This window comes from Xenia sp. Carnegie-2017, unplaced genomic scaffold (assembly GCF_021976095.1).
Source record: "Xenia sp. Carnegie-2017 unplaced genomic scaffold, XeniaSp_v1 HiC_scaffold_13, whole genome shotgun sequence".
Taxonomy (NCBI): domain Eukaryota; kingdom Metazoa; phylum Cnidaria; class Anthozoa; order Malacalcyonacea; family Xeniidae; genus Xenia; species Xenia sp. Carnegie-2017.
In genome coordinates this window covers 11,065,388-11,080,039 of record NW_025813436.1, presented here as the reverse complement: position 1 = coordinate 11,080,039, position 14,652 = coordinate 11,065,388, and the positions used below count along the sequence as shown (strand labels likewise).

At 35.4% G+C, this 14,652-nt stretch overlaps 2 protein-coding genes and 1 long non-coding RNA gene across 3 annotated transcripts in view; 1 reads left to right on the top strand and 2 right to left on the bottom strand.

Annotated features, from left to right (window-relative positions):
- The window catches only part of LOC124456241 (putative glutathione-specific gamma-glutamylcyclotransferase 2), a 1,352-nt gene extending 731 nt beyond the window's left edge, over positions 1 to 621 (bottom strand). The window contains exons 1-2 of the mRNA XM_047006730.1: positions 348 to 621; positions 227 to 262 (exon numbers count right to left, since the gene is read on the bottom strand). Of these exons, the coding sequence (XP_046862686.1) occupies positions 227 to 262; positions 348 to 497 (186 nt within the window). The 5' untranslated portion in view covers positions 498 to 621. The remainder of the gene's footprint in view (positions 1 to 226; positions 263 to 347) is intronic.
- LOC124456282 overlaps positions 1 to 14,652 on the top strand; it is a 20,141-nt gene extending 5,489 nt beyond the window's left edge. The window contains exons 2-4 of the long non-coding RNA XR_006952201.1: positions 3,688 to 3,784; positions 13,719 to 13,845; positions 14,473 to 14,652. This is a non-coding gene — a long non-coding RNA (uncharacterized LOC124456282). The remainder of the gene's footprint in view (positions 1 to 3,687; positions 3,785 to 13,718; positions 13,846 to 14,472) is intronic.
- Positions 933 to 13,418, bottom strand: LOC124456123 (dynein intermediate chain 2, ciliary-like). The gene is made up of 25 exons (XM_047006660.1): positions 12,950 to 13,418; positions 12,760 to 12,837; positions 12,629 to 12,679; positions 12,275 to 12,465; positions 12,020 to 12,084; positions 11,801 to 11,853; positions 11,525 to 11,647; positions 10,174 to 10,233; positions 9,668 to 9,793; positions 8,970 to 9,054; positions 7,926 to 8,043; positions 7,118 to 7,161; positions 6,653 to 6,719; positions 6,356 to 6,441; positions 5,911 to 6,005; positions 5,746 to 5,835; positions 5,383 to 5,470; positions 5,025 to 5,078; positions 4,684 to 4,751; positions 4,139 to 4,245; positions 3,700 to 3,799; positions 2,949 to 3,003; positions 2,445 to 2,523; positions 1,281 to 1,338; positions 933 to 1,207 (listed from the first exon to the last, which is right to left on the bottom strand). Exons 4-25 carry the CDS (start codon positions 12,280 to 12,282, stop codon positions 1,121 to 1,123), a joined length of 1,716 nt encoding a protein of 571 aa, XP_046862616.1. The 5' UTR covers positions 12,283 to 12,465; positions 12,629 to 12,679; positions 12,760 to 12,837; positions 12,950 to 13,418; the 3' UTR covers positions 933 to 1,120.

The following is a 14,652-nucleotide window of genomic DNA, read 5'->3' as shown; positions in this document are numbered from 1 at the left end:
GGGACATATGGAGTCTATGGGACATATGGAGTCTATGGGACTTATGGAGTATATGGGACTTATGGAGTATATGGACATATAGTGTATGGGACATTTTGGGTAAATGAGACATATTGAGTGAATGTGGCATATTGGGTAAGTCAAACATTCACTGTAAAGAATGATGAATTATAGAACGCCAAAGAGCAACTACTTGTGGATTTGTAGAATTTGTAATCTGAAATACCGTTTGATCTTCGACAAGAGTGACCACTCTTCCAGGCTACAAGAATGATAATAGTGGTGTATTGATTACGAATGCAATTATGAATATCATTAAAATTGCGTTGTTCTCGAAAAGAAATTACCTTTCCTGGAACACCCCTATGATCAGTACTGCCTTGCCAAAATCTTCGAGCATAGCCGCGAATTTGACCGACCACTTTTTCTTTGTAGGGAAAGTTCGTTTTCCAGATCAAGGAGCCGTAACCGAAAATCCATAAGTCTTCCTCCGCCATGGTCTCAAGTAAAAATATTCTAGGCTTTTCTTTGCTTATTTCGACTTTTGAGGAAAAAAAATTTTTTCGGGCTGAAAAATCATGGTAATTTTACTATAGAAGCCGTACTTTCAAACCGTTAGACTTCGTAAAAATTCGAAGACAACAATGTTATTCATCACTGATGTAACAATGAATTTCTCTACCGGAAGTAAGAATTGACTTCCTGTCCAAAGATCAATACTCGTAAATCTGACGTACAAAGAGAAAGCCCGCCATGAGTTTCAATTCAAGATGGATGAGCTTGACGGAAAATCCTTGGAGTCTTAGACATCGTTTTTCTTTCTACTGGCGATTAAAATGGCAAGAATATTGACGTAAGTCATTAAAATTAGTGAATAGGTAATGTTTATATATTCTTTTACGGCATTGAAATCTTCAAAGAACCTGAACCAATTGGCGAAAATGATGATTTATTGTTTTGAACGAGTCGAAGGTTTATAGAGGTAAACAAATAACCTGAAACAACACAAGTCCATTCTCGTTCTTATCTATTTACAAAATATCCAAATACGTTTTAAAAAAAGGTGGACATAAGACTACAAAGAGTTAAATAGACTTCATTCTTTCAAAAAGGCGGAAAATCAGTTGTTTTTATCCGACGGCTCTCGCACCAAACTTAACAACTTGTCCATCTTCGCAATCTCATTTTCTGGTCCTTTGGCTTTTTCCTGTATAAAACAAATAAATTGCTTAAAAAAGTCTTACCTAAGCCAGAATTTCTCTCGTCTCTATCATGTTTACCTTTGGAGCCGTCGCTTTTCTTAAATTTGGTGAAAGTTTTAGCGAGGAAACATAACCTCTGAAATAATTTAGAAAAGTAGAAATTTCGTGCTAAAAAATCCTTCAAAGTCGATGTATGATAATGTCTAAGGAAATGTTAGAGGAGACGTAGAATTCTGTTATAGTAGCTTTGACGTGGATGGTTCAACGAACATGAATGTGGGGTAAAGTAAATTAAAAGAATAATTAAAAGTATAGTTCGCTAAAGGGAGCCCTAACTGCTTTCAAATTGTAATGGTATAGCAAAAAATGAAAGAATATTTGAACGTGACTGGTTGGTTTCTTTTAAACCAAAACAGCAGGGCGAAATGTGTAACAACCACCAACAACATAGAAAATTATGAGTCGTTTTCTACTTTATTATATCAAATTGTAAAAGTATGGGTTTTAAATGGTAACGATGCCAGCTTCATACGGATTTCCTGTTATGGAAATATTTTGTGTTCATTCATGAGAACAATAAATGAAATTTCATTTCTGAACAAATGCATGAAGGTCCAAAATAGCAAACATCCTTTAAATTTCTGTTGCTTTGGATTCGCTCAAAATTTCACTCATGCATTTACGAAATTCCACCCGAAGCTAAAGAACACCTTGAACTCTTTAAAATGGGATGAACACCATAATGGAAATCTCTTGCAATATTCAACTATATACATATGTACACTAAGGACCTGAGAAGATTGGCGTCGATGGAAAGGAGAATGCTTAGGATGATGTGTGGTGTAACGTTGATGGATAGGATTCGAAGTGAAGAGATTAGAGAAAGAGTTGGTGTTGAGTGTATCGAGAATTGGGTAAGGCGCCAGCGTTTGAGGTGGTTTGGGCATGTGGAAAGGAGGGAAGAAAGTGCTGAAATTCGTAGAACGTTGCATATGAATGTTGATGGAGTCCGCAAACGAGGTAGACCGAGAAAGAGATGGATGGATGCTGTGAACAGTGATATGAAGGCGATGGGTATAACGAGAGATATGGCGAGAGATAAAGACGTTTGGCGTAGAAAAATTCATGGACCGGTCAACCCCCCTGGCGGGGATTAATACTGGCCGGTATACAAATGTTGTTTGTTTGTTTGTTGTTTGTATACATATGTACACTAAAATCCCAAGTAATTCCCCTTCATACCTGTCGTCACCGGCAATGACCAATGGATGGACCGGGTTAAAGGACAGATGTGTCAATTTTGTCTTTTTCTTTGCAACGACTGAAAGTTAGTCACATAAATACGTATTATCTTTCTATAGCTACACACGTACAGCGCGAATGGTAAAACATTAAAGACACGTTTTTACTTTTTATCAACCCCAGAAAGAATTTTTCGTATTAATTAGAGTTAAGATGGAAAATTTGCTTGTCGCTTTATGTGACATTTGCCAAAGTGTATCTTCCGATCAAAGGTTGATCATTTCTCTGAAAATGGACTGCGGAAATTTCTATGGCTAGACTTGATTTTTTCTGGTTACACAAGCTGCATGAAAATCCGGATAGTGACTATACCCGTTTCTTTTGAATGAACTGTTTATAAAATCCTATGATTGCAAACAGACCAACTAGATTTTCAAATATTTAAGTTTCCTCTGATTAAAGAAAAAATTGACTTAACAAAACCAGAATTAAGATATTACGTACTTGACTGCTCGCATATTGGTTCGTACTTATTCACAGCAAGGTCGTAAACATGGACCTAAAACAAAGCAATCATTCCTGAATCTCTAGTAAACTCTTTCTAAAGCAGACATTCTTGGGGCCAATCTTATTAAAGTGGATGGTTTGAACGCTAGAGTATCGTTAGATGTTGGCGGATGTTGATCGTTCATGTCAGTGCAACCCTGAGAAAGACTGATGTTTGGACGTTCTTTTCAAAATCGATTTCTTGACGATCAACATCTACAAACATGTAACCAATCACATTGTCCGTTCTAAAGACATGCATGCCATATACCAATCACATTGTCCGCTTTAGAGACAAGCCTACCGTAGAAAGATGTCTTCTCTAAGAGAGCACACTTTCTCGTGAACGCATTTCCTGATTTTTACATGGATAGCGCAAAAAATAAGGGAGTTAGCTGGTCAGGAAGTGATGGTAGACAAAGGGTCTAGATTTTAGTGGCAGTTGGGTAGTGTAGCCACCAAATGTAGAGTAAAGAGTTGAAGCATTGCCCAGAAAAACTCAGTTCGACTGTACTACTAATTGGTTTCGCTGAAAATATGGGGAGGGGGTTTAAATGTTCCTTGAAGGCTTGAACAATGTGATGAAATATGATATTTGGGGAGTGGAACCCCTTTGCCTCACCACCCCCACCCCCCGCCCCATGAAAATCATGAAAATCCACCCATGCACATTATCAACAAAATTATTGTTTTACAGATGACGACGTACCTTCCCATCAGCCGTCACAGCAGCAAAAACGGTGGAAGCATAAGGTGCCCATGCAACATCACCAACCGAATTGTTCATATCAAAGGTAAACATTGCTTCGCTGAAATACATAAAGAATAATCTATTACATGTTGATTAAAACAAACATTCGTGAGAAATTATCCGTTATATAATATTGCGTCATCAATAAGTGTGGGTGAGAATGAGGAAATTGTTTTCAGTTTCTGAATTTCTGTTCACACTTTGTAATCGACTTTGATAGTGTGGTCACAACTGAAATAAGTTTCTTAAATTTTTCACATTAGACCAAGATCTTGTGGTGTTAAAGTGTATAAAAATTTAGGGGCTTGTTTAACGGGTGCGCTGTCTGAAGAGGGCTTAGATAGGCCTCGGTCCGAGAAATACCAAGAAAGCGAAGTTTAATCGATTGAAAGCATACTTATATGTATGATCCCAAACTTTGACAGTCCAGTCGGCACTACACGATATGAAAGTCTTCGGGTGAAAGTGATTCCACTTGACGGCATACACGGCCATATGATGAGCCTGAAATGGTTTATGACAAAGTTTTTGAGGAGAGAAACTTTGGACGAACATTACATGCAGGGAGAGGGGAGGAAAAGGGTACACGAAGATGCTTGGAGTCAAGTTTCGTTTGAATATAATTCATTCATCATATATGCGAATGAATAAATTATTACAAATGAAGATAGTACGAGCGTGCAAAAAAAACACGCAGCAACATGCGTATTGTAAACATACGATGCTAGATGACCAGCATCTAAGCGTGTATGATACAATTTAATCATAGCTCATTTATATCACGTAGTTTGCATCTTTTATCGTTAAAAACAATAGGAACTGTTTATTATTGTAAACCCATGCAGAGATGATCAGTCTTTGGTAAGTGCATATGACAACATAATGGACGTCGATCTAACATGAAGTTCTTCGTAGTTTTTATACAGCAGAACTTTGAAGTACCTGAAATGTTGTCAAAAATTGACTTGAGTAAGCTTTTGAACACTTGTGGATTTTCCCCTCTTCAGTGCCTATACAACAATACCAAAACTATCACAAATGATATATGAGGCAACCACGTGACTAATAGGAGTGGCTGGAAATAATGGCAAGGGGGAGGGATGAATGAGGACAGTCTCGAGATATATATTTTGAACTATTATAGAGACAAACAACTTCTTACATCACATAACATCGACTTGAAATTATTTTTGTCCCTTATGATATCATCAAGTGTAAGACACTGATCAATTGTCTGAAGTTAGTTGAAATTCAGAGCGCAGTATAATTTATTGTCAACGTACCCACTAAGAACAGATAGTCCGTTGTCTTATGGAAGTCGAAGGCTGTCCCACAACCTATGAAAAATACGATATGCTAGATATCTGTAGATCGGATACACGACAAGATGATTTGCACAGTTCAGTTTAGACTTTGTGTTTCCACTTTTGAAGAATATTTTTACCAAAAACTCAGTATTGAACCTCGTCTTAAGTACAGTCGGTGTTCTGGTTTTGCTGAATTTAATTTATTATTGATTACAGAGATGAATGTAAAAGGTGAAATCTATTCGTAAAAGTTTTTTTAATTGTTCACAACAAGAACATTCTCTTTTGATCATGTAACCAAAACTCGGTAAAACAAAGCATATATTTCGTTTACCTAAACTTTCAAGTTTCGAACCATCGCCATCATTTGCATCACCGGTATTTAACTTCAACGTTATGATGTCGGTGTAGTGAAGTTCGCTCTATGGAACGAAATATAATTGCATGAAATATATTCATCAAAGTTAAAGGGGAGGCTGTCTTTTTGTGCAAGGCACATGAGCAACAAATGAACATTTTACCCAACTTCTGACTTTAAGAACATTTAAAGAAGAAACAGAATGTAATTGATGCTTTTATTCAGTTTTATTCTGTCATTTTTTCAATTAAAAAAACGGATTCAAAATCTTTCAAAATAACTGGTTTTATTGTCAGGCATTATTTAAGCAGTCTATCACTATTTGTCAGCGTTGTGTACCTTGACTATAGTCCATTGAACAATTCGACCATCAGATGAAACAGAGAAGAAATTGAGATTATTGTCCAAATTATCTTTCTGCCATCTCACCTATATTATCATTACTTATAAACTTTCCACCTGAGCACATAAAATTTCCTGATCACAATTCTTTGCCAAACATACCTCCCATACTGGATCTGTGTGTTTTCCCGTTTTTGCTGTTGAGCAATACAACGGTTTCGACTGCTTATCGCACGCTGAGTACACGGCCACGCTTCCTATACGTAATAATATATATATTATATATTATATCATTATTTGAAAGTCTTCTTTCGACACTTAATATTGTTATATAGTTATTGTTATAACGATAATCTAGTGAAAATTCTGTTTTGATCAAGCAACGATAATTTTCCAGTCATTCGAGCTCAGTTTACGTATAAAGTTACAAATAGAATTTAGAGTCCTAGGACTGACTGAGTTAGCTTCCTTACACCTTTATATGAGTGTACTCAAAACTGACAGCAATAAAAGGAAGCTGAAACTTTAGGCCACTCGCGTACCCATGTGTACCCAGATATCAAGACGGGGGGATGTCACTCCTTAGATCATTATTATCGTCATTTACCATCGTAAAAACCAACGGTGACAAGATTAGAATGTTCAGGATGTACATCCAAGCACATCACTCCACTTTCTGTCTGAAAGATGTATCTAAAACATATTAAGTGTTATAAAGTATTAATTTTTATCAAATCTATATACAATCGCTTACACAGAGTGCAATTTAGCATTTTCATGTTGAGCAATTCGGCATTATGCACATTATTGAGACATAGTTGTGTTTTTCTTGTTCAATTCCCAATTTCTAGTTGAAGTGCTTGTGCAACTGAAATTCGTGAAAATCAATAACGTTGATACATACTCTGGATGCGAAGGATTTTTCAAACTGTAGAAACAGATCATTCCGTGGCATTGTTTCAGGAAATCATCTTCAAAAGGGAAAAAATCCCACTTAATTAGTATAGAAATATAATCTTGCTTATATAATTACTTGAAATGTTAGAGGGAATTGGATTTGAGGACTTTAAGTGACCGTAACTGATTTTATATTGTAGAAAGTTATCTATAAAATCAACTATCCTGTTTGATCGATTAATGAATAATAAGTTAACGTATTGGTTAATTAATCAATTCACTGATTTCGGCGCTACTGATAATCAACTGATAAAATTTTTGATACACTAATCTTCAAAATTCCGCTGCATAATTTTTGCGCATGAAAACTTCTCAACACGTTGAGGTTGTGAAATGTCCAATAACCTACACCCTGTTTTAGTTTAATTTAAAAAATGTCTCAATCCAGACAGCGCTTTTTAAGTATACTTACATGATCCATGACTGACAGCAAAGAGGTCGTGATATTTGTGGTTCCTTGATAAAAGAAGTAAAGTAAACACAAAGATGCTTGACTATTGTGAAGCTAATGTCACACACTCGAGAAAGATAGAGTTGACTTGGGTGAAGCCAGTGTTACATTCACAACAAAGATAGAGTTGACTTGGGTGAAGCCAGAGTCACACACTCGACTAAGATAGAGTTGACTTGGGTGAAGATAGTGAAGTTGATACATTTTGAAGGATTTTGAATCGTTTTTTGATTGAAAAATGACGGAATAAAACTAAAGAAAGTATTAAAAATACTTTCTGTTTCTTCTTTCAATGTTCTAAAAGTCAGAAGTTGTGTAAAACGGTGAAGCTAGAGTTGCACGTTCAAGAAAGATAGAGTTGACTTCGGTGAAGCTAGTGTTACAAATTAAAGAAAGATAGTGTGGACTTTAGTCAAGAAAGATAAAGTTGATTTTGGTGAAGCTATAGTGTTACACATTCAACAAAGACAGAGTTGACTTTCTTGTAGCTAATATTACAGATTTAAGAAAGATAGAGTTGACTCAGGTGAAGATAGTGTTACACGCTAAACAAAGATAGATCGGACTATGGTAAAAGTAGTGTTAAACATTCATTGACACACTTTACGCAATGAACTTGAACAACTTATATTAAAGAAAGATAGAGTTGACTCAGGTGACGATAGTGTTACACGCTAAACAAAGATAGATCGGACTATGGTAAAAGTAGTGTTACACATTCATTGACACACTTTACGCAGTGAACTTGAACAACTTATATTAAACTCACCAGCAAAGGGCAGTGACGGCAAGACGTTTCGATTTTTCATAAGAAAATTTCCATAACGGTAACAGACTACCTTCTTGTTCCTTGTATTCATCTGAGGCGTCTTGCCAATACTTGAAATCTGCAAAAAAAGTTGACTGTTAAAAGACGTTTTATGATTAAGCCGCGACCTTGCTAAGAAATATCTGCAAGTCATCTTAGAATGATTATTGTAAGGTGTACAATTCTAATCTCTCCACATACAAAATATCTTAAAGAAATGCTTTAGGTCGAAGTTAGAGTTTGGCTCGATTTTACAACAAGAAGTATTACCATGATAAACTCCTAACAAAATCGAGGCAAAATCGTGGAAATTCTTTCAGGCCTTATGGGAAGATTTGACCCGGTTCTCAGCTAAACCAACAACTGTGAATTAAGTAAAGACTGAAGACCCAAACTTGGGCTCCGGGTTTTAGTCAAACAAACAACTATATCGACTAGATTTGCAGTTTCCACGTGGAATGAACAATGATTGACTAGGTGAAGATTTGATACCTTCAGCTATAGGTCTCAGCAGAACAACTTTTGACTAAATGAAGGCTTTATAACGAGAGCAATTGGTGTGAACAGTATTAACAACTATTGTCTAAATGACGATTTTACCCCGAGCTTTGAGTCAGCAGAACGAATGATGATCGACTGGGTAAAGACTTTATACTTAGAAGTATGGGTCTCAACAGAAATAACAACTATTGGTTAGATGAAGACTTAATAGATAAGCTATGGACTTCCAGACAGAATGAACAACTATAGAAAATGCAAAGAATCTACCTTGAGTTATGGCTCTCAGCAGAACAAATAATTATCGACTAGGTGAAAATTTATGGCTTGAGCAATGAGTCTCAGGGCACAGCAGAACGAACAATTATCGAATACACGTGAATATTTTATACGATGAGATCATAAAAAATTCCAGGAAGAATGAACACCTATCGACTATATGAAGATTTGATATCTAGAGCTATGGGTCTCAAAAGAACTAAGAATTATCAACTAAATGTTGAATACCTTGAGCGTACTCGTCGAAAGTGTTCTGATTTACCATACGTTCAACGATTTTTGCTGGTCTTGCAATTCGCGTCACATCGTCACCCTGATTCCGAATATAACATGAAATATAAATCTATACATATTCATTAATTGCTTAAACTGCGGGATCATTTTAACATAATTTAACTTTAAGACAAATGGTAGCATCAACCTACTCCCTCTGTGAGATGCTGTAATATGGGTGTATAGCAATCAAATGTTTACAGAACTATGAGTTATTCTACAATTCTTTTGCGGATTGATTCAATTACACATTTCCACCTTTTAAGGTCGTTTTCACCCCCCTCCGGTACTGTTTTATTTCTTACCATTGCACCCTACAAGGTCATTCTCACACCTCTCCCAATACGGTACTGTTTTATTTCTTACCATTGCACCCTTTAAGGTCATTCTCACCTCCCCCCTCCTCCTGTACTGTTTTATTTCTTACCATTGTACCCAAAACAAACAAACCTACTTTAGTCGATGGTTTGTAATGCCGAAACAAGAAATTGCAAGAAAGGTCCGAAAGTTAATTACTTTCCCCAGTGTCGGTTATTTGTATGTACGATAGTTTATTCAAATGATGCCTCCTAATTTATATTAGTAGATGGTTTATCAACGATACCTAAGTTGGTTGCATGGAATTCATACCTGTAATAAATCACATTCATTACCTGACTGTCCATCTGACTTAATTTCTTTTTCTTGTCGTCGTCCTTCTTGTTCGATTTCCTTGTCTCTTTTTCTTTGTTCTTCTCTTGTCTTCGCAGGTCTTCAACATATGCATCATAGATTTCCCACTACACAAACAGGGTGAACAAGACCAAACAGATCAAACATCATATACTTCTACACTTTCATCAAAACCATAATGCTTTATCATTGCCGATCATATTTATTATATCTGATGTGCTTTTTATGGTGGATGTCTCTTTTGGTGAGTTTCTTATGACAATCTTACGATGAATTTCTCGTCATAATCTTAAGGTGGATTTCTCTAAATGATCTTATGATGGATTTCCCCTGAAGATCTTATGGTACATTTTTCTGATGGTGGATATATTTTGTGGTGAATATGATTTCACAGTGGAATTCTCTGTGGATTCTTACTACTTGTGGTTATTTAAGTTCACTTTCTTGTTAGTTTTTATCTGTGAGTAGAAATGATGAATTAAGAAACCTGATTAGCCGTTGCAGAGAAGTTGGCTCTTGGTGGAGGTTCCGTTTGTGTTTCCCTCTCCTATATTTAACGAGCCTTTTTTAATAAATTTGCTCAACTGACAATCTGATAGCAAAAGTAAAGTCAAGTAACTGCGTCCATAGCCAGCCTATATATTTAGTCAGGAAATGTGAATATTTCTTTATTGTAAGCAATGAAAAAAAAGTATTTCTGAAGAAATTAGTGTCATGGGGTCGGTTGCACGAAATGTACATTGCGCAATCATTTGGGTTTGTTGCACAAAGTCTTGATAGCGCTTTCTTCAGGGTTTTTTGCCCAAAGTCTTGATAACGCTATCTTCAGGGTTTTTTGCACAAAGTCTTGATAGCGCTATCTTCTGCGTTTGTTGCACAAAGTCTGGATAGTGCTATCATCTGGGTTTGTTGCACAAAGCCTGGATAGTGCTATCATCTGGGTTTTTTGCACAAAGTCTGGATAGCGCTATCTTCTGGGTTTGTTGCACAAAGTCTGGATAGCGCTATCATTTGGGTTTGTTGCACAAAATCTGGATAGCGCTATCAACTCTGTGTGAAATTTTTGTTTCAAAAAGACAAAAAGATACGATCTACAAATGTACAATCAATAAATTAAAACATCAATTCAGCAATAACAAATTTTGTTTTCGTGAATAAATAAATCATGACCTTTTCAGAACGCTTTATAAAGTTACTATTATAAGCTGGTCTTTATTCAACCTTACATGGTTGCAGAGTGACGTAGTCACCTCGACGACTTATAAGAAAATATTCCCAAATGCATTTCTACCATATTAAATTCCTTCTAAATGAGTTGTTTTCTATAACGTGTATTTATAAACATGTATCAATTAAGGAGGGTAGCTAGCCTATTGCCTCAACTGCTTATCAAGACTAGACTAAGCAGACCATGCTACTGAAAGTAGCAATATTACTGGGAAAACTCCAAAGGCAAACATTCTGGTGCGACTGGTGCCAAGTAAGAAAATTTTGAAAAATCTTAAGGCTTTGTATAGTTGGAAAGCATCTTTTTTTCATTTTACATTTTGTGTATGCAGTAAATGATATAACATATCCAGACTGAAAACTTTGCAAATCATGCGGGCAAATTAATTTTGTGTTATTTCTGCTGGGAAGATAACAAATTTGCTCAAAATTCTATAAGATTTAACTTGGTTATTAAATTGTGTGCAGGCAGTGAGGTCATTAAGGTTTCTACAGCGCAAGCATAAACTTGCCTGCAATCTTTCCAGTCAAGTATCACACCAGAATAGATGCCTTTGAAAAATATTGCTAAAGATGGGAGGGGGGTGGAGCATATTAAAGATGAACTGTACCCTATAAGGATTGTTGTATGTTTGTGATGCTCTTTCGCAGAAATTGAATTGGTTTGTCAATTTCTTTTCCCCATCATGAGTGAGAGATGACTCTGTCTTTTCAGCAGATTCTTTGCCTCCATCCTGATGAGCAAAAGAAGTTAGATATGACTATTGCTGACCATAGGTTTTATTTTTTCTTTTGTGCATTCAAAAGAGCAATTGATGTGATCTAATCAAAATTCATTAACTGCAAGGTAATGAACAAAGATCATGCACAATATTTTGTGACCTTACATCAGCTTGTGTTTCTTCTTCCTCATTTTCTTCCTCTTCTTCACTGTCTGATCCTTAAAAAGTTGATATTATAAAAACTGAACTCGTACTCAATGCTATAGCCACAAGCTCGAACAAATTTCACTAATACCTATCTACTACACCATGATAACAATTAATAAATGTCATATAAGCTTTATGGAATAAATTAGTTTAGATGAAATCCACTTTTTAACGAACCTACTGCTATTCCTTGTTTTGTCAACTGTCTTTTTGCTTCATCTGATTCTCTATGAAGCATGTTTCTAAACATAAAAAGTACTTGTGGTTAAAATAAGCTGTAATGGCTATTCCTTTATGAAGTTTATTCTACTAGACATTATAATACTCATTAAATTGATTTGGTTTTGAGTAAAAATAGCCAGAAAACAAGATTCTTTGATGAACAACCAAAAAATGCAGTTAATATTATAATGCCAAATGCTTAATTCCTACCCATCCATAGAAAAATGAACAGCAAGTTGATCAACACTTGAAAGTGGCTTGAATGTTTTATCCTTATAGCTAAATCTGACAATATTGTTCGGTGCATGAGGGTTGTTTGCTGTTAGTATTCTGGTGAATTCTTCTTGAAGTTGAGCTTCGGTTAGTTCCAATTGGTCACTGGGCTTGATCAACTGTTTCGGCTATATGATAAGATTAAATACAGTAAATTTAGAAGTGAGCTTAATCAACCTCTTAATTTCAACTTCGTATTGAAGTGTGTGGAGTATTTGAAAATCCAACAAGGTAATCTGATTGACTGCGTATGTCAAGTCATGGAAGTGCTATAAATATCAAGTTAATTACCTGAGTCCACTCATCTAGTTCATCACCAGCCTGTGTTGAATCTTCCTCTTCCTAAATTTATAAAATCACTTCCTGTAGGCAACGTGAGTAACAGCTGTCCTGAACAGCAAAATTGATTAAATCAACAATACCCTCTTCTTTATCTTTGTTCCTCCTTTTGAAGTTAATTTGGCATTTTGAATTTGTTGTGTGATTGAAGATCTTTTCTCCTTTATAAAGCGATTTCATTGCAACAACAGAAATCAAACGAAGAAACGGAAAAAGAACAAAAATAAAAGTAACTTCATCATAGCATAGCAAATTGTTTTCGATGAAACTCACGTTCTTCGCGATTTTCCCTCCTGTTTTTCATTTTTATTCGATCGATTGTCTAGAGTGCGACACTATATATTATTTATCATAAATATACTGATGAGTGTGTGCGTTTTAGGGCTATTTTTATTCAGAAAATATACAGCATCTTTTGTACGCTTGTATTGATTACATCTGATACCATAGCAACCGATGTCCGTTGATTTTGGATATTTGTGTAGTCCTGGGGACAAGTCTGTTTTGTTTGATGATGTCTGACTTTTTGGACATTTTCCCTTGTGGTTGAAATGCTTCATTTCATCATTATGGATAGTGTATTTTTATAGCAGTTGCACAAAGGATTGTTTCTATTTTCTAATAAGAAATTCTCGTTTAAAGTTTTCACTTTTGGATTCGAGTACAGATCTTCCAATCACAATCGATTGATTTTGTACCCCCCCCCAATTCTCTATTACAGGGGCAAAAATTTTTTATTTGTTTTTGTTACTCTGTTTGAAAAAGAACGGCATTTTCAAGCAAGATTTTTTGTTAAAAATACTCTTTGAATAAAACTTTCGCCCGAAAAGCACTTCTTAGATAACAGGTAAAGCGCTTCTGTGGACATCTAATTTTGTGTATGTATTTCTACTTGTTCTCATTTCAACAAAAGGTGCAGAAAAAATGAAAGTTTTTCCTACGCCACAGCATTTCTGCCTTTCAAATTTTTTGCATAAAATGATAAAATTAAACTTTGTCTTCGTAATTGAAATGTATTTAAAACAATTGTCTTCAATTTCAGGCAAAACTTTCCTTAGTTTGAAGTCGACAAATTCAAAAGGAGCAGAACCAACATATTCACTATGCTCGGAGAAGCAAGATTTTTCTGACTGCAAACGAACTAATGAAATAAAAGGAAAGTCAACAAGGTCTGGGAAACTACGAAAGATAGTTAGTACATTCTAAATTTCTAATGTTTTCGCCCAGATGGAAGTGATTTTTGAGACTGAATACTATGTCAATTTGAAATTCTTAATGATTGTTTGAACGCCATTTTTCTTTTTTTCCTCCAATCTCTGGAGAATACATGCTTACCTTTGTTTTATCGCTTGTGCTTATGCCACTAGTGAAAACTTGGCTTTAGTGTTATATTCCCAGGAGAAGAAAAGCTTTTGTGCTACTAAACAAAGATGTATAATATATGCATCCAATACGTTAATTTTAAAGGTGTTTTTTATATACATTTTTTATAATCGGTACATTGAAAACCCATGGGATAAAAGAAAATAACATCAACCCATCAACTTATAAACAATTAAAGCCTTGGTTCACACCAGTAAAATAAGCACAAACGTGGAGACTTTTGTTTCTATTGCTGTAGAGGTTTATAAAGACAAAGACATTGAGATTTTCTTTAAATCGTCTTTGTTCTTTTGTTCTTATCCTACCTTATGCTTGAATTTTTTCCTTATGCTTGCGCTTATGTCGATGCTTATGTCACATGCTTTGTTACTTATCTTTGTTTTATCTTTTGTCTACGCTTGTGCTTTTAATAGTTATTAATCTAAAATACTCTCAGTCCCAAGAAAGAATCGTTATAAAGATGCAAAATGTCCTTTAGGATTCATTTGTGTTCGATGCATACACAATGTCATGTAAGCTCATAAAACTACAGATGAATCAACTCAGTCTTGTTAAGCGGGAAGAACAGCAGCGAGCAAGTGCAATGACAAAAA

Excerpts from the sequence above, each read along its gene's own strand:
- LOC124456123 (XM_047006660.1), bottom strand. Across the intron at positions 10,234-11,524 it reads CATACAACAATCCTTATAGG|GAGAGGGAAACACAAACGGA; the intron begins GTACAGTTCATC and ends CGTTAAATATAG. Across the intron at positions 4,752-5,024 it reads GGACTATCTGTTCTTAGTGG|GCACTGAAGAGGGGAAAATC; the intron begins GTACGTTGACAA and ends ATTGTTGTATAG.